General features: G+C 35.5%; 2 protein-coding genes across 5 annotated transcripts; one reads left to right on the top strand and one right to left on the bottom strand.

Moving 5' to 3' along the window:
• The first annotated feature begins 1488 nt into the window (after positions 1-1488).
• Positions 1489-10285, top strand: LOC113717646 (uncharacterized). Its single transcript, XM_072071679.1, has 10 exons — positions 1489-1969; positions 2873-3107; positions 3283-3369; positions 3537-3706; positions 4274-4416; positions 4788-4962; positions 5032-5626; positions 6252-6364; positions 8142-8385; positions 9732-10285. The coding sequence occupies exons 1-10, from the start codon at positions 1608-1610 to the stop codon at positions 9954-9956; spliced, it is 2349 nt and encodes a 782-aa protein (XP_071927780.1). The 5' UTR covers positions 1489-1607; the 3' UTR covers positions 9957-10285.
• A 600-nt stretch (positions 10286-10885) lies between these two features.
• LOC113718073 (aspartic proteinase Asp1-like) lies at positions 10886-15718 on the bottom strand. Of its 4 annotated transcripts, none has more exons than XM_072072909.1 (9): positions 15501-15718; positions 14691-14829; positions 13617-13734; positions 13132-13352; positions 12379-12600; positions 12110-12248; positions 11591-11791; positions 11413-11485; positions 10886-11190 (listed from the first exon to the last, which is right to left on the bottom strand). In XM_072072909.1, the coding sequence occupies exons 1-9, from the start codon at positions 15661-15663 to the stop codon at positions 11081-11083; spliced, it is 1386 nt and encodes a 461-aa protein (XP_071929010.1). In that variant the 5' UTR covers positions 15664-15718; the 3' UTR covers positions 10886-11080. The 4 variants fall into 4 exon arrangements, with proteins under 4 accessions (XP_071929010.1, XP_071929012.1, XP_071929013.1 ...); XM_072072911.1 differs by lacking the exon at positions 15501-15718 and adding an exon at positions 15101-15492; XM_072072912.1 differs by lacking the exon at positions 15501-15718 and adding an exon at positions 15070-15491.
• Between the last annotated feature and the right edge of the window lie 10285 nt (positions 15719-26003).

The following is a 26003-nucleotide window of genomic DNA, read 5'->3' as shown; positions in this document are numbered from 1 at the left end:
AAAGAAGGACATAGAAAGACCACAGGAGAGAGAAAAGTTATTTGGAGATTTGGGCACTTGAGATTTAGGATGTGTGAATGGAAGGAGAGGAAGAAGAGGCCACAAAGTCAAGAGAAAAGAGTGGAAGCAAATAGAAATAAAAAGAAAGAAAAAACCATTTAAAACATTCATCACACCTTGTCAAATGAGTTTTTTTTTTGTCTTTCACTTTAAAAATGTTCATTTTACATCTCTTACAAATTCAAGTTGATAAATTGGTTCCAATTGAAGACTTCAACCACTTTTTTTTTTTAAATTTTTAAACCATCACGTGACGCACATGCAATTATTTTTTATCCACAAAATGATCATATCCTATTTTTTTTAGTAATAAAAATGAATATAGATTGGGTGAGATCCTACATTTTTAGGAGAAAAATGAATATGGTTAGAAATAGATCCTACTTTTTAGGTGCAAAACTGAATATGGATCGGATTATTTGTTTAACCATAAATTAAGTCTGACCTTTTTATCTCTAAACAAATGATCATGTATAGGCCACGTGACAAATTAGGAATAAAAAGTGATCGAAAATCTAAATTAGGATCAGATTTCATCGACTTGACTTTGTAAATGACGTAAAATTTTCATTTTAATAGTGAAGGATGAAAAAATTCATTTGACGAAATTTGAAAGACATTTATAACTATTTTTCTCAAATTATCGTTTCGAAAAAAACAACTATTTTTCTCAAAAAATACATCCTAATTACCATCATGACTAGAGTCAAACATAACCCACAACTCATCTTGACCAAGGTGAAACAAAAGGCTAGGATGTCAGGATGTGACCGTAGCTTTGATAAAAATTACGGTTCATCCTGTAGCTATTTTCCATATAATCAAGAGACTTTTAAAATTCTAATTGCGTGTAAGATAGGAATCAAATCACTTGACCTATATTCTAATATTTAAGTTTTCATGAAAATATTTTGCAAACTAGTGCGTAAAAACCTGTTTGGATTAGTGGTAATTTACTGGATTTCCCTTGACCTTTTTAGATCACTTCCCTTTAATGTAGAATAGGAGTAGTTGTAATATAAAATCTATCGTATTGACAAAAAAAAATGTAGCTATTTTCCTTATCATTTTTCTTAATCCTATTCACTTCCAATAAGTTTTTCTTTGCTTTTTCTTTTTTGGATATCTTTCTGACTGGCAATATATTTTTACTCTTTTTTTTTATATATAATTTACACTTATTGGTTGTGCCTTTCTCCAGAAAATCAGCTTTCGTTGGGTCTCAGAGCTACAGGGCAACATTAGGGCTCGTTTTAAATTATTATTTTTATGAATTTTTATAAAAAAATATAGTATAATAATTTGATTTATATGAGATAAAAATAATAATAGAGAAAAAGGGTAAAAAATTTTCTGCAAAAAAGTACAATTCAAAAAACCTGTCAATATTTTCTCTTTTTTGTCCCTCCAAGAAAAAGGAACAGTTAAAAGAGCAAAGAAAAAAAAAAGGCAGTTTTCATTTCCTTTGAGTGCCTCCCAAGGCAAGTTCCCTGTAACTGCCTCGGGACCGCGCGACCCCACCGACCATTGGGAAACCCTCAGAATTGATGGAAGAAGAAATCAAATTGAAGAAAATAGATACAATGGCGAAGCAGGAGCAGCAGCAATGGAATGCCTGTAGTAATGGTGGTGGAGGAGCGATTGATAATAGCAGTTGTATTAGCAGAAGCAGCAGCAATGGCAATAGCAATGGGGGTTTGCAATTGCAGTCTTTTTTCAAATCCATATTTTCCAAGGATAACGACGAAAACAGCTTCAGAAAACGGGGGAATGAGAGCTTCTTTGTTAAAAGAGACGGTGGTGATACCGATGACTATGGAAACGACGACGACGGTTCCAGCGCATGGGCTAAACTGCCCGTTCCTCATCTTTCTCCTCTCGCTCGCTCCGTGATCTCCCGTTGTTCCAAGTAATCAATTGGATTTTTTCTTTTTCTACTCTCTTTCTCTAACAAGCATTTTTTCATACATTTGGCTGTTATATAAATCTGCATTCACCTTTTTTTTGTATAATGGCCTAAATGTTTTTCTGGTTATTATTATCATTATTAAGTAGGAAATTAATGTACCCTGATTTAAGGCCAAAAAGTTTCTGCAATTGTAAACAAGGAAATAGCTGAGCTCTGCAGCGAGCAATTGTGTGATATCATTAAAAGAAATTTCATCATTTTGTTGGCAAAGACACTTTGTCTTGTATAGTTGTTTTAATATGTGTGTGTGTGTGTATGTGTTTGTGTTAATCAATGCAGAGAAAGAAATAACCAAAGAACAATAGTGGGGTTAACGAGTGCATTACTAGCTCAAAATGTTTTAGATATTACAGTTGTAGTTTGAAAGCATGAGCATCTGAGTACAACTCCCTCATACAACTTATGACTATCCCTGTGCATTACTGAAAGGAAAAACTTTAATATCAAGATATTTGTACTTTTGGGATTTATTTGTGCAACACACGAGTAAAAAATGAGGGATAACTTCATTTTTATGCTTTGTTTCTTTTGTTTGGCTTTTATTTTTCGTTTTGTTAATAAAGTTTCTGAAATTAACTTCACTAAGGGAAGATGTGCATCCCAGCCCATGGGACTGCATCTCTCAATGCTGGGCTTGGTTTATCATAACCAAACTTGGTATTTTTCCACCACTGAAAAAAAAAAAGATTTCTTGAGTATCTACCAGATTGGTGATAAATTGCTTATCTGATAGGCTATGGTCTTTTTTGTCTGAACTTTTAGATTCCTTTTGGAGGTATCAAGTGTAGGATTAGGAATTTCAGTTATTGCTAATATGGCTTGGAATGTTCCATCAAATTGCAGGATCCTTCAGATATCACCTGAGGATTTATACCAGTGCTTTGACAGAGAGTTTCCTGATAAAGTTAAACAACCTTCAAACCATGCGAGGAATTTTCTTGAATTCTGTTCATACCAAGCAATTGATCTATCAACTACAGGTGCTGATTATCTAAGTAACAAGGAGTTCCGTCGCTTGATGTTTGACATGATGCTGGCATGGGAATCTTCAGGTGTTGAGAATGATTTATTAGCCAATGTGAGATGGCTGTCACTAATCTGATTTTGTCTATTGACATTTTTAATGATATATTGATGTTGAGTATCACAAATAGTTTCTTTTGTGTCTTTTCATCCATTAGTCCAAAACTACAAAACAAAAATCATATCTTTTGAAGTACCAATAAGCTTTTCTAAACTTTATCTAATTTCAGGAAACCACCTCTTGCCGTAACAATGACAGGGAGGACGAGGATAGCTGGTCATTTTTCTATTCCAGTTCAACAACTATGGCTGTTCAGGTTGTTTGTGGTTTTTTGGTTGTTTATTTTTTATGCTATTAGTTAATAATAAATTCTGGAAGCCAAATGATCTCATCTTATGCTTCATGGCTGTTATTGAAATTTGTCATGAGAGTAGCCACTATTGAAAGAGCTCATTTCGTCATTTATCTTCCATCTATGATTAGGTTGATGACAAGAAAACTGTTGGTCTGGAGGCTTTTGCTCGAATAGCTCCTGCCTGTCCAATTGTGGCTGATATAATAACAGTTCATAATCTTTTTGATGTTTTGACAAGTTCTTCATGTGGTCGACTTCATTTCCTTATATATGACAAATACCTACGGAGTCTTGACAAGTATGCTTCATTTACTAAACTGCTAACTATTTGTAAATTTCTTTTTCTTCTTTATGAGTTACTATTATTATCCAGCACTTTAGCCTGTCTTGTTTCTTGCTGTTAGTATAACTTCTTTGTGCTTGGGATTTCATGCATCAAGGTCTTTTTCTTACATGATGTGTATACAAGAACCATTACATTACCATGCTTTTTTAATCATTTCTAGAGTGAACTTGATATTGCTACATAATGTTGAGAATGTTTGTGTAGAAGACGGTTGTCTTTGGCTTGGGTAATCCATCTCATGTTTTCCCTTTGGCTTTGTCTACTAAAGCGGTGCATATTGCCCAGTTTGAAGCTTGAATGCGAAGCTTGAACTCGAATTTCTGCTTGACTTTAGACTTTATTCTTGTTGATAGTGGGCTTTTATTTAATTGCTTCTTCTACCTTTTTTTTAATGGTACTATTCTTTTGCAAACTTGGTTCTGCCTTGGGAATTGATGGAAATAAAATGACACATGCATCTCTTTGATATGAAAGTCTTCTGTCAATCTCAAATTTTATGGCCTCCACCACTTTTGGCAGAGTGATAAAGGCTGTAAGCAATGGAGCTAGCACACAATTCATGTCCAACCTGTCACTTGCTGAGGAAGAGATCATATTAGATATAGATGGCACAATTCCCACACAACCAGTTCTGCAACATATTGGAATCTCTGCCTGGCCTGGTGAGTTAATACCCAATAAAGCTGATCTTACACTTGAATCTGAAATCACAGTACCCATTTTGGGGTTATTGTTAGTATTTTCCTTTTTACTTGAATTCCATATAGTAGCTTGACCATATTTATGGGCATTTCATCCTTAAGCTGAACTCAGGGTGATGGCTGCCTGAGTGTCAAATAAAAATTCAAGTAAACTAGAGAGACCTTTAAGTTATAACTTTAAAGTGTTTATCCCTGCTGTCCTAAGGATAATTGTTGTTTCACATGATTAGCTCAGAAAAACTCATTTCTTTGTGTCATTGGAGAATATTTTCTAAGGTACATGATGTTCATATGTTGGATATAATTTCTTTTGTACCCTTTTTTGGTGTCAGGACGCTTGACATTGACCAAGTTTGCTCTCTACTTTGAATCTGGTGTTGGTTTATATGACAAAGCTGTGAGATATGATCTTTCAACAGATATAAAACAGGTGATAAAACCAGAATTAACTGGACCGTTGGGTGCTCGACTCTTTGACAAAGCTGTGATGTACAAGTCGATATCCATGTATGTTCTCTGATTGTTGTGATCTTTTGGTTTATATGAAAGCTGTTGTTCTGACTTGGTTATTTACAGGACGGAGCCTGTCTTTTTTGAATTTCCAGAATTTAAGGGCAGTTCACGACGGGATTATTGGTTGGATATTAGTCTTGAGATCCTACGAGCGCATAGGTTCACTAGGAAGTATAATCTGAAAGGATACCAAAAGAATGAAGCACTTGCTAGAGCCACTCTTGGAATTTTGCGATACCGAGCAATTAGAGAGGTATTCCACATTTTCTCTTCGAATTACAAAACTGTGCTCTGTTTTAACTTGGCTGAGAGCCTCCCAGGAGGTGATATGATCTTGGAAAATCTGTCGGATCGGTTTGCTCTTGTGAAATCTGGAGCTGTTAGACGCGATGTTTTGGCTTTGTCAAATGTGAAAAAACAGATGATACTCCCTGTTTCTCTTCTAACACTTGGTAGACTTGGAATTATTTCATGCAAAGAAGAAGGCATGAATACAGAAGCAACTTTTGGTCAAGGAGATATCTGTGTTGGTGAAATAAGTCCTCTTGAATCTGCCGTAAAGCAGTTAAAACAGAACACAGGAAGGGCAGAAGCTGCACAAGCAACCGTTGACCAAGTGAAAGTGGAAGGAATTCATACAAATTTAGCTGTAATGGAGGTCATTTCAAACTCTCCTCCCTTTTTTATGGATTTGCCTTTTTTGCTTTTTTGTCCTTTTTTCCTCTCCTTGAGCAAGTATCATGTCTAGGTTTGGAGGTAACTAAAACTTCTCTACTTGCTTTTTCACTTGTAGAATAGATGGCATTTGTTTATTGAGTTAGAGAAATTCAGGGTACATAAGATATCACATTCAGTGGGAATGGCCATCTTATGTATTTAGAAATTGTTTTGGATTTCACACACTGGTAGGTGTAAAACTTAGAAACTTCTATTACTCCTGTCAATATTACTTCCAAGCAAAAGAAAGATTAGGATTTTTGCTATTTATGCAAGTTTTCTTTCTTCCTTCATTCACCCTGAGGCAGCTGCTGCTGCTGCTGTTGCTGTTCTTTTTTATTTTGGCTTCCAAAATCTAGCTGTGGTTCAAACATCCCCATAGTTAGCTAATTTGCATGGTTTCCCTGCAATAAGGAGCTAAGATGTGACGTGATTCTGTTAAAACTTCACTTTATTGCTATACTGCTTAAATTGAAGGTTTGCTATTTGCACTGCTTTGGTGTAATCTTTTGATTATTTGTTTCTTAGTCCATAGAATGACAAGTTTTATCTTTGCTTCTCTCTAGGAGTTACTGTACCCACTTATTGTATCATTTAAATGGATTCAACAGTTAGCCTCATGGGAAGAGCCTTGGAAATCTATATTGTTCTTGGTGTTGACTAGCTTTGCAATATTGAGGTTCGTTCTTGTCTTTTGCTTCATTCGATCTGCTTAGCAAAGTTTCCACTCTTTAGATGAGCTTGTCGTGTATAATTAGGATGAACTTTTCATTTTTTTTTAACACGCAGATTTTTGTTCAACCTAGTATGAATTAATTTTGGCAGGTTGATGTCAGAAATGATGGTAGATAAAAATCCATTTAGAAAAGAAAACCATCTTTTAGCTATCCATTCATGAGATCCCAAAGGTTACGAGATAACAAGTTGTGCAGTGAGGCTATATTCTGATGCATCCATATTTATTCTTGCCATATATAAGATGGAACTTTATGTAGATTATAATTGGTCTAGTATTTAATGCCTGTGATTGTTCATCTGTAGGTTAAAGACTATTGCATATGGCGATCCTCTTTAAAAAAGAGAAAAATTTTAAAGAGACTCGTCTAGAGTCACCAAAAATTTAAATTGAACCTTAAACAAATGATATAGACTGGCTACTACAGGGATGATTGAATCTCACCTTTTAACCACTTCTGCGCTCATTCTTCAAAGCTATGGACCATTGTTGGCTTCACGAGGTTGACCTTCTGTTTCACACATGTATCAAGAAGAAATTGACCCATATTCATGTACTCTAGCTTCTTATAACTAGAGGAGATCTACAAAATAGACTTTAGATTTGGAACAGTGTTTTCCTTCTTGTGCTACTGTTCAGTTTGATCAGTTTAATGTTCAAAGGAACTTTGGTCTACTATATTGGTGATCATAATGTGTTCTGGAAAGAAGTTGAGAAATCTTCTCGTATTTTTACATAGAGAGGACTTCCACACGTGCGAACACATACTTTACAAGTATCATTATCTGATGTAATACAGCTGATGATGTATCAATGGTTTATGATAGTTGGCGGTGTTTGATTTCTGTACAAATGTAAGTGGTCCCTTCGTGCATTTGGTTTCTTGTTTTCTGCAAGTTTCTAGTCATTGGTAATATAGTGCAAAAAGTTGCATATTTTCTGTGACAGCATCTGTCGGTTTTTTTTTTTGGGGGTGAATCCAAGGTTTCTTGTACAAGGACTGTAGCAAGTTCTTAAGTTTCAAATTTTAGCACTTTCTTTGGTTAAAGCTGTATTCTGTTTTGTAGCGTCTATCATAAATCCTACTCCCTCTTGCTGCCAAATTGTTTGGGCTCCATTTGAATGGTTTATATGGATGGACGTTGAGTTGCTATGAATTTGAGAAATACTGATGAGAATGATTTTCTAATTAATGAGAAAATGGTGGAAAGGCACAACTAGCCTAGCTGAAACAAGGGCTGGAGCATGAGGGTTCTCTCTTGACTGTTTAGTGCAAATATAGTGAATTGATATGCAAGGGTTTCTTTATTAATAGAGATTGGAATCTTAATGGATAAATGTTGATTGATATAATTCACTTTATATCTGTCCATAGGCATAAGATGGATGGTTTGTTTGTTGCTTCATCAAAGAAAGCGAGAATTTTCATCAACTTAGAATACCAAGGACCATGGTTCAAGTTACGTATAGTTAGTGAAGATAAGGAGTATTAACCTGCAGGTTGCTTAGACTTCAAGTGATTATATTGATGCTCTTTTATGTCTCCTTTTCCTAGTCCAGGTTGAGTTGTTTAGTTTGGCAGTAAAACACTTTTGTGTCTATTTGTTGCTGGAGTTTTGAGTTTTTGCAACCACAGGCTCTTTTTTCTCCTTGATATTAAATGTTTAACTCAGATCGCTGAAACAATGATTTTGTTGAAATCTTTTGACATGAATTGCAGGGGGTGGATCAACTACATATTGCCATCAATTTCTGTAATATTTGCAGGTTTTATGATCTGGCAAAGGTATACCAGCAAAAGGAGGCCACTGGAAGCATTTAAAATCAAAGCTCCTCCCAGTAAGAATGCAGTAGAGCAGCTTGTAACATTGCAAGAAGCTGTCCTTCAAGTTGAGGGCTTAATTCAGAGTGGCAATGTTGTTCTACTGAAACTACGGGCACTCCTTTTTGCTATAGTACCCCAGGTATCGCCTTTCATCCTCTTTGTATGCAAACTTGATATGACTCTGAATTTGTTGACGTATTATGTGGGCGTATATCAAAGATTCTATCCTCATTTACAAAAAAAAAAAGATATACAATGAAACAAGAGTATGAAGAGATATTTCTAATGTTACCTTACAGATATTAATAACTCAAAAAGAAGAAAACAGAATACTAACTTCCAGCTTTTTAAGTTCTTTTTTCAACTATCACCAATTTATTAGTGGAATTGACTTTTCTACAACTTGTCGACAAGCTTTATATGATATTTTTTTCATCTATAACTTCTGATAGCACTTTCCTTACTACTATGATAAATTATGTGCAAGGACACTATGGAGTCTAGTTGCTGGAGAGCCCAATGACATAGCTATTCAGCATATCAGAATCAACTGATTGGTCATTCTCTGACTTTGAACGATGTTGCTTTTATGGATTTAGTTGATGACTTTAAGAAATGATTGCAACAATTTCCTATTTAGGAGTACCATCTAACTTCAGGGACAACTCTCTGAACCTTGAGAGCCAAGACATCATGTAGGAAAAGATAATTACGTTGAGAGAAGATGGGGCTTTAAACTTCCAAGTTAGATGGCACTTGAGGGCTTGCTAAAAGAATTTTGGAGTATACAGATATAGAGACAGATTTCTGCTTTACTTCAAAGGATGGATGGGATTCCTAGGTTCTTATCCGATCAAGTAGAAGGCTCAATCTGTGTATTTCGTAGCACCCTATTCATATCTTGTGCCCTCTATTCTTGAAGTAATATATGCAACTCCTGTTAAGATGTTGAACAATGCCTCTTTATGAATAACATATGGTAGCTAGTGAGCTTGATGCTATGATGCTTGATCTTCACTGAACCAGTTTGTCTGCACCATTTCAACTCTGTCTTTCAAGTTTAGATGTCTTTGCTATGGGAATCCTTGGGATGTCTATTTCCCAAAATTTCACCCATTGTCTATTTCTGAAATTGACCTTATACCTCAACTAGGCTGAAGCAAATGCTAGCTATGGAAAAATTGGCCCCCATTAAGGTGCATCTACAATGCGACTTGTTCAGTGTGTAAATTTTGTCTATATCTCGTTACCATATGCAAAATGAATTGTATGTGTGATGGAAATCATATTCAGTTTGAATGAGTACAGGATGTAAAGTGATTCCGAGTTGATTTATGGTTACCTTAAAGTGATTCTAATAATGGTAGTCCTAATCAAAATTGCTCAGTCTTTTGGCAAAAAAGAGCATTACAATCACCAACAAATTTCATTGTTCTGGAGTGCTAGTTCCATTTATTTGATACTCATTCTTTCTCCCATCCTCAGGCAACAGACACAGTTGCGCTCTCATTGATTGTCATAGCTGTGGCTCTTGCATTTGTGCCTCTCAAGTACCTCTTCCTATTAGCTTTTGTAGAGTCCTTCACAAGAAATATGCCCGCAAGAAAAGAAAGCAGCGAAAGATGGTTCAGGCGTATGAGAGAGTGGTGGTTAAGGATACCAGCAGCTCCTGTTCAACTTGTAAAAGTTGAGGACAAGAAGAGGAAATGAGTAGGATGACAAACATGACTTGCATGTAAATAGAAGTTGCAAGATTGTTATATCCCTAAGCAAATCATCTCCGTAATTGAGTTTTGTTTGACTGATAAACCATGATTTTCATTATTTCGTAGGTTCTTTTTTTTTTTTTTTTTGTCTGACAGGACAAAAAGAAATGGAACATTTCAGGTTCCTCTTTTTGTGGACACGAAGCTGTGGACGACCTACAGTTTGAGCATACTGTTTCCGAGTTTTGTGTTTCGGAATACAGTAGATTGAGGCATTTTCCTGTGATTGTTGAAAAAGTTTAAATGTAAATGAATGAGAATTGTTCTCCGTCAGTGCTAAACTTGCCATCTGCAGTTTTTCCAGCAATCGATATCTGCAGCTGAAGCTTATATATCATTCTCAGTCCCATGGGACAAATGTCCAAAAGAAAATTGCTTTTGGATTATATATTTGGAGCTAACTGCTAAGTGCACTTGCAATCCCCAAAGCTTGTTCTGCAAACCTAGTTTGTTTTTTCAAGTTTTGGACGTACGTATTGCCACTTAAATCTCTGAGTAGAATTAACCATAGACAAGGAAAGGTGGAGAATCAGTAAATACGTGAAGGGCATATGTGCGCTAAGTCCCTTCTTTGAAATTTTTTTTTTCCCCTTCAACGGGATAGGGGTGAGGGGAGAGAGAAGGGGGATTTACTTCTAATTCTTGGGTTCTCAATTTTAGGCATAAGACTAATACCTACTCGACCAGAGTCCCTAAATTCTCACTTAAATGAGATACGGAAATAAAGGCTAGGACTTGGCTAGAACATAACCGTAGCATAAATCAGACAGATGAAATCCAGAGAGAGTTCTTGGATTATGTAGCACTAAAAGAGTAGTTCAAAAAATTAGAACTGAGAAAGAATATTACTCATGCCCGCTACAAAGTTTAGAATTGCCATTGCAAACACACCAAACTATATATTTGCTTAAGTAATATTTTTCTGCAACATTAGACGTACAATCATTCTCTCCAATATTGTGTTGTTCAGCTTAAATTACGCTAATTATTGCCATGTACATTTACAGTAAGTATAAGCAACATAGATGCTTCACTCGTCACGGACATAGACATTTCATTCATCACTCATTACATGATGAAAGTGTTGGACTTTGGTGGCCTATTGCAATCTGCAGGGCTCCAACCTATTGCTCCTTTCTCATTGTCATAAATCACCATCTTGTCCTGCATTGATATATCTACACGAGATGGCAGAGCAATGTAAGTGCAAAAAGACAACTTAGATTGGAAAATGTGTAAACTAACTGCTTTACGAAGTAATCCACATAATTTGGGGCGTGGACCAATTATATGAACTTAGCCATATTGAACTACACACGAGGCATGAATTTAACCTCTCCCTTTAAGATTTTGCGTCTAGCTGTCTACTTTCAGACAAATGGTTAGGATTGGAATATTACCTCCAATGATGTTATCATTCTGCCGCCCTATCTCTGTGCCATTCAGTATTCCTAAGCAAGCATTGCCTTTTGACTGGAGAAAAATCTAATGTCAGTATATATATATATATATATATGAGTAGATAGTTTAAAGAGTTAAGACAAAGAATACAAGGACACAAAATATTGGTGCTCTTACAGAGATGATAAGATATGCATCAGGGGGTATTTCAAATTGAGTTCTAACTCTCTGGCCATGGTGGAAGCTCAACCCTAGAGGCTTGAAGTATTTCCTTACATCATGGACGCTCTTGAATGGTTTCCTGCCTTTCCAGCATTCTGGTAAAGTACGATCACCTCTGTCTGCTTTCAAGGGCTTCCCCTTCAGATCTTTTTCTACCTATAAGCATAAGGTCAATCACTAGTTTGCAACTTATAGTAGACATGATGCCTCAAAGACCGGTAAATTACATATAGTGAAGTAGCAAATCTGTTAAAAGTATAGATGCGCTAAACTCAGGTCTGCTTGTACTAGGAAAGGGGGTTGAAAGTCTTTTGCTCAAGGCATGCAGATTCATGAGTCGTTGCTTTATGGAAAGCATTCTTAACCTAGCAGACTGAATAATTCACACAAGATGAAACGCAGTATTTATTTAGTTTAATGATTGAAAAGATGGAGCTGCCTGAAAGAAAGAAGCATGAGTATTAATTCTCATACCAAAGAAATTATAGCTCGATATGCTTGAGAGTTCAGGTAACTGTAAGAACTCCCGCTGTCAAAGATAACATCAAGATTTTTAATTCCCACACCTTTTCCACCAAATGTGAGTTCTGCAGAACTGACTGAATAGTGTTTTCTGTCAAAAATAACAAGTTGAGAAATCTCTGAAAAAAGGTGACAAGTCGCAAATTCTTGCATAAATAAATGGAGGTACATTACTGTGCACACTATAATGTGTCTGTGAAAGCTGAATGAGTATGCATTACGTGGAATCTCGTGACATCGGTGTCCAATTTACTTGAGAAGCATCATAAAGATCATCCCCAATGAAAAGGAATCCCCCTGTCGCATTTAGACAGTGGCCTATAATATTTCTGACAATCCCCTGATTATGGAGCTGTGACACAATGCTGGAGTTCCCTTTCCCAAGGCCCAGTACTCCATCTAAAGGAGGAGTATATACATCAGGCAGTTGATCATAGCCACACCTATAGACAAAAGATCAGCACAGAACCATTCAATTCATTTGGTTGTTGTCTGAAGGAAGAAATTCAAGATACCCAACTGAATTCAACATTGAAACAAAAATTCATTTGTATAGTTCACAATCATTAGCTGTTTATCATCTGCATCCCTTTAAAAGATTCATTTACATTGGATTAGTCCACAGAAAATTTATATAACACCATTTCATTTTTTTTGGCTATAGGAAATAATCTGCATTCGATATTCACATCACAAATCTATGGGCAACCTGGACACTCAGATGAAAAAGTAATATAATTTCCTTGAATAAATTACGGGACCTGCTATAATTTCCTGATCATATAACCTCTCTCAAGATCCTAATCATACATACATACATACATACATACATACATATATATTCCCTATGCATATCTATCTGCACTGAAAGTTGCAGTGATAACCAGGAAACTATAAAAGAATACCAACATTGCGAAAGATGGATAGACTACATAAGAGCAGAGTATGTCAAGAGAAGAAGCTGTTGTACTCACCCAAAAGCAAGGCGAAGGCCCAGTCGAATTCCAGTGGTAAGGTTTAGAGAAAAGACATCGTTGACTAGAACCCCCAAGGATGAACCTCCATCTGCATACTCAACTTCATAATCACATTGTTCTGGATTGGGACATTCGTAGGCACCTGAGTGCAAAGAAGCACACAACGGGTCCCTACAAACAACAAGATCATTTGTTGGCCGATATAGCGGGTGAGGTGCCTACAAGATCAAGAGCAATTAGACTTAAAAAGCAGTATCAAATAGGTAGAGTTTGGTCATGAAATTGGAGAAGTTTTCAGAAATTTCTGTAATACTTAATTACAGAAGACTGCTGGAAGAAGTCAGGGCAACTAGTGGAAAGTGTTACATGGTAAAATGCATTTATCATCAAAGTATATGAAAGAGCAACTAGTGCAAGCCATCATGCTTGATTGCACATTATCCAATAATTTATTGCATGGAAGATAGAAACATTAGTAATACCTCAGTGCAATGTACGCAGGGAGCATCACATTGAAGCCAAGTGAGGTCACTGCCTGTATCAGGATCAAGAAAGTAGGGCTTTGGAGGCTGCCCTACATTAACTTGAGCAAAGTAAAACCTGCAGAACATACTCAGGCAATATGATCTTGTGGCTGAGAAAAGCAACACACTTGAAAATAAGGTTGACCAAAAGAGAAGTTTCACATTGCATCAAACTTAAAACTGCATTCCTATAGTAATCAAATCATGAAAAGCTCGTACATTTCGCACATGTCCGTTTTTTATCCATTTAACTGCAGCTTTTTGCATCTTCATTTTCTTTTCTTAGTGGATGGTTAAGCACATGAGATTCTCATCTAAACATCTGGAAGTAAATCACAGATTTCTGCATTAAATAGTTATGTTCCTTTGACATGCACAGGACAAACCTAATTTGTGAGCCAAATAACAAACAAACAATTTTGCAACTAGTAAAGTAAAATTATGATGAGAAGTCCAAGTTATGAAATTGATGCATTATTTCTACGAAAGTTTAAACCTCTTTTCTTTAGAAAGACTAGCGAATCATCAAGATTTCAAGGCTAATAATGAGTAAGCAAACATATTATGAAAATCATAAGCTATAATGTTATGCTATTGGGTTATGTATCCCTAATCAACAGGGAAATACAAAAGAACAAAAATACTAGAAATTTGCTATAGCATAAGAAAAAGAAATGGTGATGAAGCTCTGCAGAGTTACAACTTATGTCTATATGTGGCTCAATCAATTTATACACTTTAAGAGCCCAAATTTTGGGTAAAAGAAAAATGAAACTAACAGAAATGACTATGCAGGGAGGTCATCAAATAAAACAGAGTTGCAGGGAGAAAATTTTTCAAGAAGTCGAGATATTTAGAACAAATCAAATTCATTAACTCCAATTAAGAATGCAGGACATAAATGAACATTAAGTCTAATTCCCCTGTAGATTATTATGTAAACTCCTGTACAGACAAGAACTTGAGATATTTAGCACACAATCCAACTTTTATTGACAATCAATCAAGAATAGAAAGTAAAAATTCACATACCCATCAGGATAAACATTGCCATAGAGTTTGAACAGGACAGAGGAATAAGAAGAAACTGGATTGGCCTCCGAGGAAGAAGCTTCTTTACTGACTCTGGACTTCCATTTGCACCACTTTTGCAGCTGATCCCTTGAACCCTCTACAGAAAAAGCAATTCCCAATAAAACCATCATCATCATTATCACTTTTATCTCTCCCATTTTCCTCTCTAGCAGCAGAATCATTACTCTCTCAGCCAGTAAAGGAACAGAACAAAACCCAAGTAGCTAGTAATCTACCCTCCAATGTCCATGACTTTGAGACTTATATTTGAATTATCTGAAGGGGTATTAGCTTTGCTTAAAAGATGAAAACAGGTATATCACTTTCATTGATTTACCTTCTTTCATATTCCATGTTGATGCTATTACCTTTCTTGCATATCAATTGATTCCTTGGTAAACCATGCATGTTATTCTTTGCTTTTGATAACTCCTAGATTCTGTTGGCATCATGGGATCAACAATGATTGGAATATTCTAGAAGCTAAAATGAAGCAACTGGAGGATTAGCTAAAAGAAAGATAATTAAAAGCCTAAGTGTAAGTTTGGCCGTAAATCTGGAGTTTAAATATTTACACTTGCAATAAAATTTAAAAGTATGCAATATTACATTCCTTTGATCTAGAGTTAAGAATCACTCCCTTTAGCCTCTCTTAATTCAATTGGATTATTTCCCAGATAGATTAGAGGAGCAGGAGTGTAGGGGTTGACTACAATGTTTAAAAAATAAAAATAAATAAAAGAAAGATAATTGCTAAGAAGGACGTACTATAGAGCAATAACGATTTTGATTGAAATTGACAGAAGGGAAGCTTCTCACAGCTTTCTGCCCTGAGGTCCTTCTTGGTGTTGTTGGAACATAGTGGAGTGGTTCCACGTGTAGGAGGACAGAACAACCAAAATTTGATTTGAACATCCAAATTGTAGAACATAATTTTTATTTTCTTTTAAAGAGGGGTATAAGAGTACGAATGGGATTATGCTTTGAGGGAAATTGGGGATGGGTAACTATAAGATTGCAATTTCATAAGTAGGGTATAGCTTTCTATATAATTTTTTAAACATTTTTTAAATAGAATACCGGTGAATTTTAATAAGTGGGAAGGGAGTAAGGGAGTTAGAATTTAGAATCTCTAAGTAGGGTATAACTTTTGCATAATTTGAATAATGGGAATTGAGCAATTTTTGTTTAATGTAAATGTATTATATGCTTTCTAAATTACCAAAAGGCTTTTTTCCTTCTTTCGTGGCAAATCATTACACACCACCACAAGTATATGTAGTATAAATATGTGTTGGAAAATTTGTCAAAGTGGTCCTTCACAATTTTAGAAAAAAACTTTTTTTAGTCTCTCACATTTAAAATCAGTCACAATTGTTCCTCAGATATAAAAAAAGTTTATCCAATTGGTCCCAAAATTTGTTTTCGCTCACTTCTCTAACTAAAAAGTGAACGCCTCTTTTAGGTGCCCATAATTTCAAGGGCAAAAATGAAAATACACTTCATTTCCTTTTAAGAAACATATCAGCCACCAGAATCCTAAATATAAATCTCGATTAAATAAGAGAGATTTCAACTTCTTCATTCTTCCATATCACGCTAACAACGGCGTTAGCGACGAAGATGTAAAGATCATGTTGCTTTTGCCTTATATGCTTCGTTTCCTCTTTAGACTATAATTGAACTTTTGTTCAACACAATCAACAAAATGCGCATTCAAGAAGTAAGCAAAACAGTCCAAAGTAATTTTTCTTTTTGAATTCTTCTTTCTTGCTCAGTTTCTAGCCAATTGAGAGTCTTTAACAAGTCAAGTATTATTGACATTAATCTACTGCACAATGGTGGATCATACCACTTAAAATAGCGACAAGCACAATTCACTTAAAATGCAAGAACATCACATATTAAGAACCAATTTTCACCTCATATCAAGAACCATTTTTCACCCCATATCAAGAACCAATTTTTTCCAAGACAACCAAAATGATATGTGCTCAAACTTACTCCATAATTTGGATAGCCATAGTATCTCCCTCCCAGATTTGCAGGTTTCCAAGAAATCACATTCATGAGCTCTTTGTCACAATGACTTCAATCATTGTTTGTTTCCATTTTAATCTTAAATGGGTGAATTTCTTAGATATCTTTTCTTACTCTTCTTTGACTACTTGCTGGTGACCATACTGAAATTTTCTTCTTTGATTGGAGTCTTGGTGAATTACAATTAGGGTTTTGGTAGCTGAAAAAATTTGGGGGGGGGGGGGGGGGAATGGGAAAGAAAGGGTTTGGTAGCTTACATTTTCTTCTTTTTTTTTCGAAAAAAAGAGGAAACAAAGTGTATTTTCATTTTTGCCCTTGAAATTATGGGTGCATGAGAGAGTATGCACTTGAAATTATGGGTGCCAAAAAAGTGAGCGAAAATGAGTTTTGGGACCAATCAGACAGACTTTTTTTCTATTTGAGAGACTATTGCCGCTGATTTTAAATGTGAGCGACTAAAAAAGTGTTTTTTTTTTCAAAATGTGAGGGATCAATTTGGCAAATTTTTCATATGTGTTTCATATATAATAATGTGCATATTTTAATTTTATGTATAATATATATTATATTTATAATTAATTTTTTTAATGTAATAATATAAGTAATTGTGTATTTATAGTGAGATTGGGCCAAACTTGAAATATGTCTAAAATCTTAATTTGTAATATGAGTTGAGTATGAATTTCACAACATAGGCCCGAAGCCCAAAATTCAAAAGTCCAAAAATTTCATATTTTTTGTGAGTCGAATCTGGACTTATCCAAACAATTGACAACCCTATTTTGAACATCTAACTTTAGAACATATTTTTTTCCTCTTAAAGAGGGCAATAAAAAGTACAAATGAGACCACGCTTTGAGGAAAATAGGGATATGATAACCATAAGATTGCAATTTCATAAGTAGGGTGTAACTTTTTGTTTGAATTGTACATTATTTACACTTTATTTACATAAATTGACTTACTTGCATCATCAATACATTTTACAACTACCTTTTTATTTCACATGTATCATATTTAAAAAGTGACTACAGTATTTTTTTTAAAAATTATCCCAAATAATCTCTTATGCAAACACTTATACGGATCCTAAAATTACTAAAAGCCTTTATTTCCTCTTTCCTCTTTTCTTTTTTTTAATAGTGTAAGTGGGAGGCCTCAAATCCAATACTTTTCACTTACACCCCCTCCGCTTGTATTACCAAACTAGGGTTGCAAACAAATCAATTCGTTCGCGAGCGCTCGTGAGCCGTTTTATATCCCTAGTATTTTTATTATTTATTAAGGAAAAATAAATATTTTATTCATTATTTAAAAAGTGAAATAATTATTTTTTATTTTTTAAACTCAAGTAGACTCAACTTTAAACTCAACTAGGCTCAAATTTGAGGTCGAATTCGAATTTGAATTTTGCTTTGGAAGGTCATCGAATTCGAAATCGAGTTGGAGATTGATAAAATTGAGTTGAAACTTTGCCTGATTAACTTTACTCAATTAAACTAAAGTTTAATTCGACTCGACTCGTTTGCAACACTACACCCAACTTATCCCTTCCCTAGCCACTAAATCTACTTAATTCGTCTTTATTATGCAAATCACACAGTTGTTGCAACCCCTATCCCGCTGTGGCCCAAGCTTCACCCTTGGCTAGTAGAACAGTGGCAGTGATGGAGCTAGAAAATTTTTTAGTGATGGCACAATTAAAATAAAGTTTTTTTTTTAAGTTTAGTAAATAGTATTTGGAATAATGATATACACATAATAAGTAATATCAAGTATTGGCATATACAATGAATCAATAAGACAACAGGATGTAAGGAACCGACTAATGTTCTACAACTCATTGCACACACGAACACACACACACACACACATATATATATATATATTACCATAATTATATTTCGCTTGAGCAACCATTTCGAACCAAATTCATAAGTTAAGGAACATGATAGATGTTTGTAAAAGTTAAAGACCAACTAGGATCATTGATAAAATTTTGTGAATGGAATATGATTTACTATTTGTGGAATAATATGGCTTATAGATGTGTTATTCCTTCCATCGCATTAAAATGTTGTATTTTTCTTCTTGATCCGTCACAAAACTACTATCACTTACCAAAATTGAAAACTAACTTTAACTCCACTTTCCATTTTCACTTTTATATTTGGATGCAAAAGAGAGTTGTGTTTAAGTATTATAGGTCCTACGTATAAGTAGTCATCAGTTGTTTCCAAGTTAAAAACATATGTGTAAGTTTCAAACAAAGAGTGGTCCCTTTAAACCACATCCAGAGTAGTTGGCCACCATATGCCCTTGTGGAGTGAGAGGTCCCTTACTTCCTATCAAAAAGTTGCCACTGAATGTGGTTTCTCTTAAATTCATATGATGCCTCTTACACTCATATAATCCGATAATGATTTAGTTTCCGTTCATTTCCCGTGATCCTATTGGATTATCCAAAAAAAAAATGTAGTCCTTGTGCGTGTATATTGCAACACGTGCACATCAAATCAAAGCATATGCACTTAGGGTCTGTTTGATAACATAAAAAAGTGCTGAATCTGAATTTTTTCAGACATTCAGATGTTTTGAGTGTTTGATAAATGAAAATCTATTTGCTGAACTTATTAAGCAGTGCTGAACCTGTGTGTATTTTTTTCATCCCAAAAATCCTAACTGAATGCTTAATTCTGATAAGAATCAATAGAATTACTTCAACTATCTTATCTTATCTACCAAATCTATTCTTGTTTGTTAATTATGTTCAAAATTAGTTTCTACCCTTATCTATCTAACAAGTTTTAGTTTCTCTTTTCTCCCTTTTTAATGACTTTCATATCTTCTCCATACTCCTCATATAATATATTTCATCTTTTATATTAATTTGATTTAAAAATAAATATTATCATTTTTATACCTAACAATTTTAAACTAATTAAGTCATAGATTCTATTTCTTTTTTTGAATGAAAGGATATAAGGGCAAAATTGTCAAATTAAACTTATTAAGCATTCAGCTATAAATATTTATCAAACAGTATAAATAGGTTTAGCATTAAAATTCAGACATTCATATATTTTTTTCAATGCTTAAAATTCAGCAAATTAATTGTTTCAGTATTCAGATTTTAGAATTCAGATTCAGTTTTATCAAACGGAACCTTAATAATGCATGGAAATAAGGGCCCATCATTGTTTTTCTTTTCAAGGACTCATGAAGCTTTTTCAACCACCGAGTTTTGGCTTAGTACTAAAAAGGGATTAAATCTCTCTTTGGACTATAGATCGAGGGTTCAAACCTCACCTGCAATAAAAAAAAATCAAAGGAGGTGCTAGAGCACCCCTTTGGTCTAATTGAGTTCGTAAATCTGTTAGTCTTTTATAAAACTTTTTAGACTCCCTCTTCCCTTAAAATAGGATAGTTTAAATTATACAAATGTTATCGTTGCAACCAAAATAAAAAGGACTCATGAAGCCTTTTCAATTGTGACCATTAATTGGAGAAGGTAGATCGGGAAGATTAAGCAAATACCTCTTTTCAAGGGTGTGACAAAATTTCGGGACGGAGGAGTATTACATTATTAAATTGAGTAAATTTTATATATACTAATAGTGTATACACTATCACTGTTAGATCCATGACATATGTTTAAAAGTTAAATTTTAAATTCAAGTTTTACATATTTGTCATTTATCCAACACTGACAAATTACCATTATGCTAGGAAAGAAAAAAAAACTAAATTACTCTCATAATTGTGCACTTTAATGAATTGTGTATTTTAATGAATAACTGTGACGGCCCCACCTCCCCCTGGGCGTACCCTAGGGTTTAGCAGACCGCCTGCCCAACTCTCGCCAGGACTCACTCACTCACATCACGTGCATATATCCGTCGGCAATAAATAACATCGCAATTCACACTTACAATTTACATCGATGCACATTCAAGATACAAAGCCTCTACATACCCAAATTGGTTTAAAGTGTATACAATTCAAGTACAAATCATTCTAATCAAGTGATAGCGCGAGTACAAGTCAAAAGTCAAAAACAACTAGGCTACGCTAGTCTTTACACATCTCACGTCTCGCTTGTACCCCTGTAAGGAAAACAAATGGAGTGGAATGAGCTAAAAACCCAGTGAGTTTCCAAATAGCAAATTGACCATTCTTTATAAGTACAAGTTTTTGATATAGCAAAGTAACGAGCATGAAGAGTTCATAAAAGTGAGCAATAACACGTCAAGTAGCAATCTCAAAATGAGCGAGTGTAAAAGTTTTTCAGAAGAAACAATAATCCAATAAGCAATAATCATTCCAAAGCATAAGGATACGGATGGCTCTCAAGAGCCAACTTCCATTTATCATCAGGGGCTTGATCACGTAGTAGTTGACACTCCGTCAACTTTCAAGTAAAGGAACCAATCCAGTAGAGCACCACTTAACTACTCTCCGTCCACCATTCAAACCCCCTACTGGGACCAAAATTCTCAAGAAACACGGGTGGTAATACTCGAGTATACCGATTAGTCGAGGAGATATCACTCCACTCGACAAACAAGAGACCCAGGGTTCGTTACCCAATCGACCAAGCCCTTGCCGGCTCGACTCGAGTAACTTGCCGCAGGGTTTCTGGAATTCCAGGAAGTGCGCACAACATGAACAAGTATATCAATTCAATTTCAACAATAAACAAGTATATATCAAATAAGGGCAAGTGCGATAAAGTACACTCTTACCCGATCAAGCCAATCATATATCATTTAATCATATTGATCAAATATTGGAAACAAGAGTCCAGTTCAATCAGGTATTTGGAAGCACTCACCAAAATGAAGTGCCCCTAGTAATCACGTCCGGGTTATACTCCGGGTTCGGAGTCCAAATCTGCGATAAAACTTTGTTTCAGAACTTTAAAAATCAACTAAGGTTCGAAACGTAGACGTTTCGTTCAATAAGAATCAAGACATGAAAATTTACTTGGATAATATTCGTGAAACACTCGCTCGCTTTTCAAACTATATAACTTTGTAACATTTATACTTGGAAATGTCATTCGAGTCGAAAGTACAAGGAAAACGTACTCCGAGCAATCATTATTTTATTTCTCAACGGTACAAGTTTGGCCAAATTCTTACTTATATACCTCGGTAAAAGAAGACGCAAATATCCTAGATGATTCAAGTAGTAATCACTCTTAATCCTTACTCAAGTCGCAAGTATATTTCTCTAGTCTTCGAGCGTAAATTTGGGCAGCATGCCCTTTGTGTTTACCTAAGTTTCTAGCCATTTTGGCTTCATTATTTTTTTCTCATTCAAACCCAAAGGTACACACACAACAATCTAACTTCAATAGCCGTCCAATAGGTTCAAGACAATACAAGGACAAAATCAACTAACAACAAGTGCGGAAATCAAGTTTAACAAGAGACAGATTTGATAGAGTTTTGCGTAACGGACACAACCGAAGCTACGCTTATCAGATTGGGGTGCAACTTATACCATTTCGAAGCTAAGACAAAGTGCTATAACTTTCATGAAAATCACTTGGTCAAATTTCCAGTGTAACCTAATCAAATTCCCAGTTCACAGAACCAGGTTCCAACTAATCGGCTAATTAACTGTACTACATTTAAATGGTCATATCTCAGGCTACCAAAGTCCGTTTAAGGCGTTCTTTGAGGCGTTTAAAAGCTAAGACAGATTACTAAAACTTTTATGTTTTGGAAAATGGCTAAATCCGCACGGATCATAGTGAATAAACACAGCCAAACGGATGAACTGTCTAAAACGGATCACTGGAAACATCCTAGGGCAGCGAGGGTATTTTGGTCTTTTTACTGGCTACGTTGCTCCGATTGGCCTGAAATTTTGTAGGCACCTATAAAATATCATTCTATACAACTTTCATGTTTTATTCTAAGCCTAATTCGGCCTTTAGCATAGTGCACTGAAACCGGACAGAACTGAAGTCAAATTTTCCAGAAATCTGGAAATTTTGGGATTCAATGAAACTTTCTTCATTTCTTGCCTCAATCCACCACCACAACCTCCTATATAAACCTAGATACAACATATATCATCCATATAGCAAGTATAGGCAAAAATCATCAAACCCTAACTTACATATATCACCTTAAAAATCATCACAACAACTTGTATCACAACTATTCTAACCAAAACATGAATTATATAACATCTTAATCAAAAATAAAAGAACCAAAGCTATGGGTTAGACCTTATACCTCAACAAAAGAAGCTTGCAAGAGTAATACTTCACCTCCTCTTGGAATTTTTGGTTCTCTCAGCTTCCCAAGTTCACAACTCACACTTTAATCGGTTTAGAATTTTGGTTCCTCACTTGGATGGTGCAAATCAAGATGGATTTGGGCAGCTCTCCCTTGGGTTTTTCTCTCTCTCTCTCTCGGCCAAGGTAGCAGAAAAATGAGGAAGAAAGGCTGCTCCATAGTGATAAGAAGGCAAGACAATTAGTCTTGGTCAAGGCCCTTAGATGGCCGACAAGTGTCCTCACCAACCTCCACTCATTTTTTTGTTTCTTTTCCTTGCCATTTTGGTCCAAATTTTCGGTCAAAACCAGATAGAAATAAGAGGATATTTTGCTCAAGTATTAATGAGTTTATATGGTAAGAAAGTGGTGATCAAGTGGTGGGTTCAATCGGTAGTACATGGTACACGTCAGTTCGCACCGTTTTTCCTTAAATCACATGTACTAGGGTTTTTACTTCCTATTCACTAACTTTTTATCATTTCTTCTAATCACATATTATTTCTCACCCAAAAGTCACTCTTAAGCACCAAATTTGATTCTCGCTCCGTACCGGATAATTACACGACGGATACACGAAAAATCCTATTTCACTTCGAATTGAAATCGAAAAGGAAAACCCTAATTTTCTATTATTATTGGCACTTTTCTAGGGTGATTGAGTAGTAAGATGGTATAGAATAATAATTTCCAAATAAAAGGAAATTTTCAAGAAATATATAAGGAATTTGCAAGTCCTCACACTCTCTCCCCCATAAAAGAATTTCGTTCTCGAAATTCATACCACAATCTATCTCAATCTATCTAGAGAGAAATCATAATAATGCTATGACTAAACGCCAGGCTAAGAAAATCAGTGAAGACATCGAAAGTTTCGTCTTTCCGAACCACAAACGCAAATGTCATTTAACATCGAGACCAAAAGTTACCAAAAGATACTGTCAAATCACCAAGATTTAATATTACTCATCATAATATCAAGTACCAGGTCCACTACTTTTATCGGAACATACTCACTACATAAAGATTGCATACACATAGGTCCATAAATACAACTATTTCAGCTAACACATCACTACTTGCCGATTTTAACTATTACAGCAGTTTCACCATCCCAAAATTCATTTGTTCTGAGCAGTTCCTCACTTAGTGTCCCAGTTGGCCGCATCTAAAGCATGCACCAATTTTCACATAACATATTCTTGTATGACTTTTGTTACACGTTTCACACTTAGGAGCCACACATTTCTTCTTGAAGTGTCCATTCTTTTTCTTCTTCCTCCCCTTATCCCTCATAGCAACTCCATTTCCATCCATCTCTTTACGTTTTCCTTTCTGGTCGCGAACACTTCCTTCTCCTTTTTCATCTTTATTACTAGGAATGTCCTGAGAGGCCATTTGACTAGATGAAGGTACTAACTCAAATTTACTTTGTACCTCTTCCGAAATCCCTTCGTATTTCTTTTTCAGCTCCATGTTCTTGTGCAATAGCTCAATTTTCTCTGAATACTCTTGTTTCCATCGCCTTTCCCAGTGCTCAATTAATCTCTTTTGGAACTCTACTTCTTTTCGAAGAATCTCTATCTCCTTATACGTATCAGCCAAATGTGCCATCTTCCTGATTCGCTCGAACTCAAGTGATAGCCTGCCCGGCAAATTAGAGAATCAAGATAAGTAACTAGGTACACTTGGAACTTTAACCATATAACTGTTAAGTTCCCTCACTCCCAATCCAATCACGGAAAATTTAAACTTAGAAGCATACAGGTATAGAAGCCTCAAATTTTTCATACCTAATTCCAAATTCTCTATCTCGACATAATAGTAATCAAGTCAGGTCCATACTTTGACGTCAAGGAATAAATATCAAGAAAATATAGGCAAGGTTAGTTTATCGAGAGCCAAACTACGGTTATCGAATCTCACAAGGGGGTAGAAAATACCTCTATGGTTGTAGCTAGACTAACTCAAAGTCAAATAATTACTTATCAAGCTCTCCGGTCATAGCAAAAGAGAACAGGTCTTAGGTGCGAATTCCCTTACAATCTAACCACCCTCTAAAAGCCCGAGCCAGACTAGTACACGAGTAGTCCATGATGACACTTTCATATCAAACCCCCCATCGACCAGTCTAATTACTAGGTCAAATGTAAAATCTTTCGTGCCTCGGCTTTTGCCATCCAGACATACCTCAAATTCAATCAAGATACAGACCCTTATATCACGCTCTCCACTATTCGGTACTCAAGTACAAGAATCCACAATAAGATAATTCACAACTAGAGCCGGCCGGTCCTAAGAGCAAATCATCCATATTAGAGATTCCTACCCGACATATATCTATCTTCCTCAAGTTCCACAATAAAGATTTTTACACTTATAACATGCCCGGCTCATAAATTATGCTCAAAGGAGTCCTTAATCCTTTACACCTATTCACACAATTAGGACCATAACACCACTTGGCCCAAGCTCACTCTGCGCAGAGACCACGCGAAATGGCTCTGATATCACCTGTGACGGCCCCACCTCCCCCTGGGCATACCTTAGGATTTAGCAGACCGCCTGTCCAACTCTCGTCAGGACTCACTCACTCACATCACATGCATATATCCGTCGGCAATAAATAACATCGCAATTCACACTTACAATTTACATCGATGCACATTCAAGATACAAAGCCTCTACATATCCAAACTGATTTAAAGTGTATACAATTCAAGTACAAATCATTCTAATCAAGTGATAGCGCGAGTACAAGCATATATCCGTCGGCAATAAATAACATCGCAATTCACACTTACAATTTACATCGATGCACATTCAAGATACAAAGCCTCTACATATCCAAACTGATTTAAAGTGTATACAATTCAAGTACAAATCATTCTAATCAAGTGATAGCGCGAGTACAAGTCAAAAGTCAAAAACAACTAGGC

Source organism: Coffea arabica, chromosome 11e, assembly GCF_036785885.1.
Source record: "Coffea arabica cultivar ET-39 chromosome 11e, Coffea Arabica ET-39 HiFi, whole genome shotgun sequence".
Lineage (NCBI taxonomy): Eukaryota > Viridiplantae > Streptophyta > Magnoliopsida > Gentianales > Rubiaceae > Coffea > Coffea arabica.
This window is presented reverse-complemented; position numbering and strand designations above follow the sequence as displayed.

Excerpts from the sequence above, each read along its gene's own strand:
- LOC113718073 (XM_072072909.1), bottom strand. The coding sequence starts at position 15,663 with ATGTTCTACAATTTGGATGTTCAAATCAAATTTTGGTTGTTCTGTCCT. Across the intron at positions 12,601-13,131 it reads GGCCTTCGCCTTGCTTTTGG|GTGTGGCTATGATCAACTGC; the intron begins GTGAGTACAACA and ends TTTTGTCTATAG. Across the intron at positions 11,486-11,590 it reads ATGCATATCTTATCATCTCT|TCAAAAGGCAATGCTTGCTT; the intron begins GTAAGAGCACCA and ends ATTTTTCTCCAG.
- LOC113717646 (XM_072071679.1), top strand. The coding sequence starts at position 1,608 with ATGGAAGAAGAAATCAAATTGAAGAAAATAGATACAATGGCGAAGCAG. Across the intron at positions 1,970-2,872 it reads GTGATCTCCCGTTGTTCCAA|GATCCTTCAGATATCACCTG; the intron begins GTAATCAATTGG and ends ATCAAATTGCAG. Across the intron at positions 4,963-5,031 it reads ATGTACAAGTCGATATCCAT|GACGGAGCCTGTCTTTTTTG; the intron begins GTATGTTCTCTG and ends GGTTATTTACAG.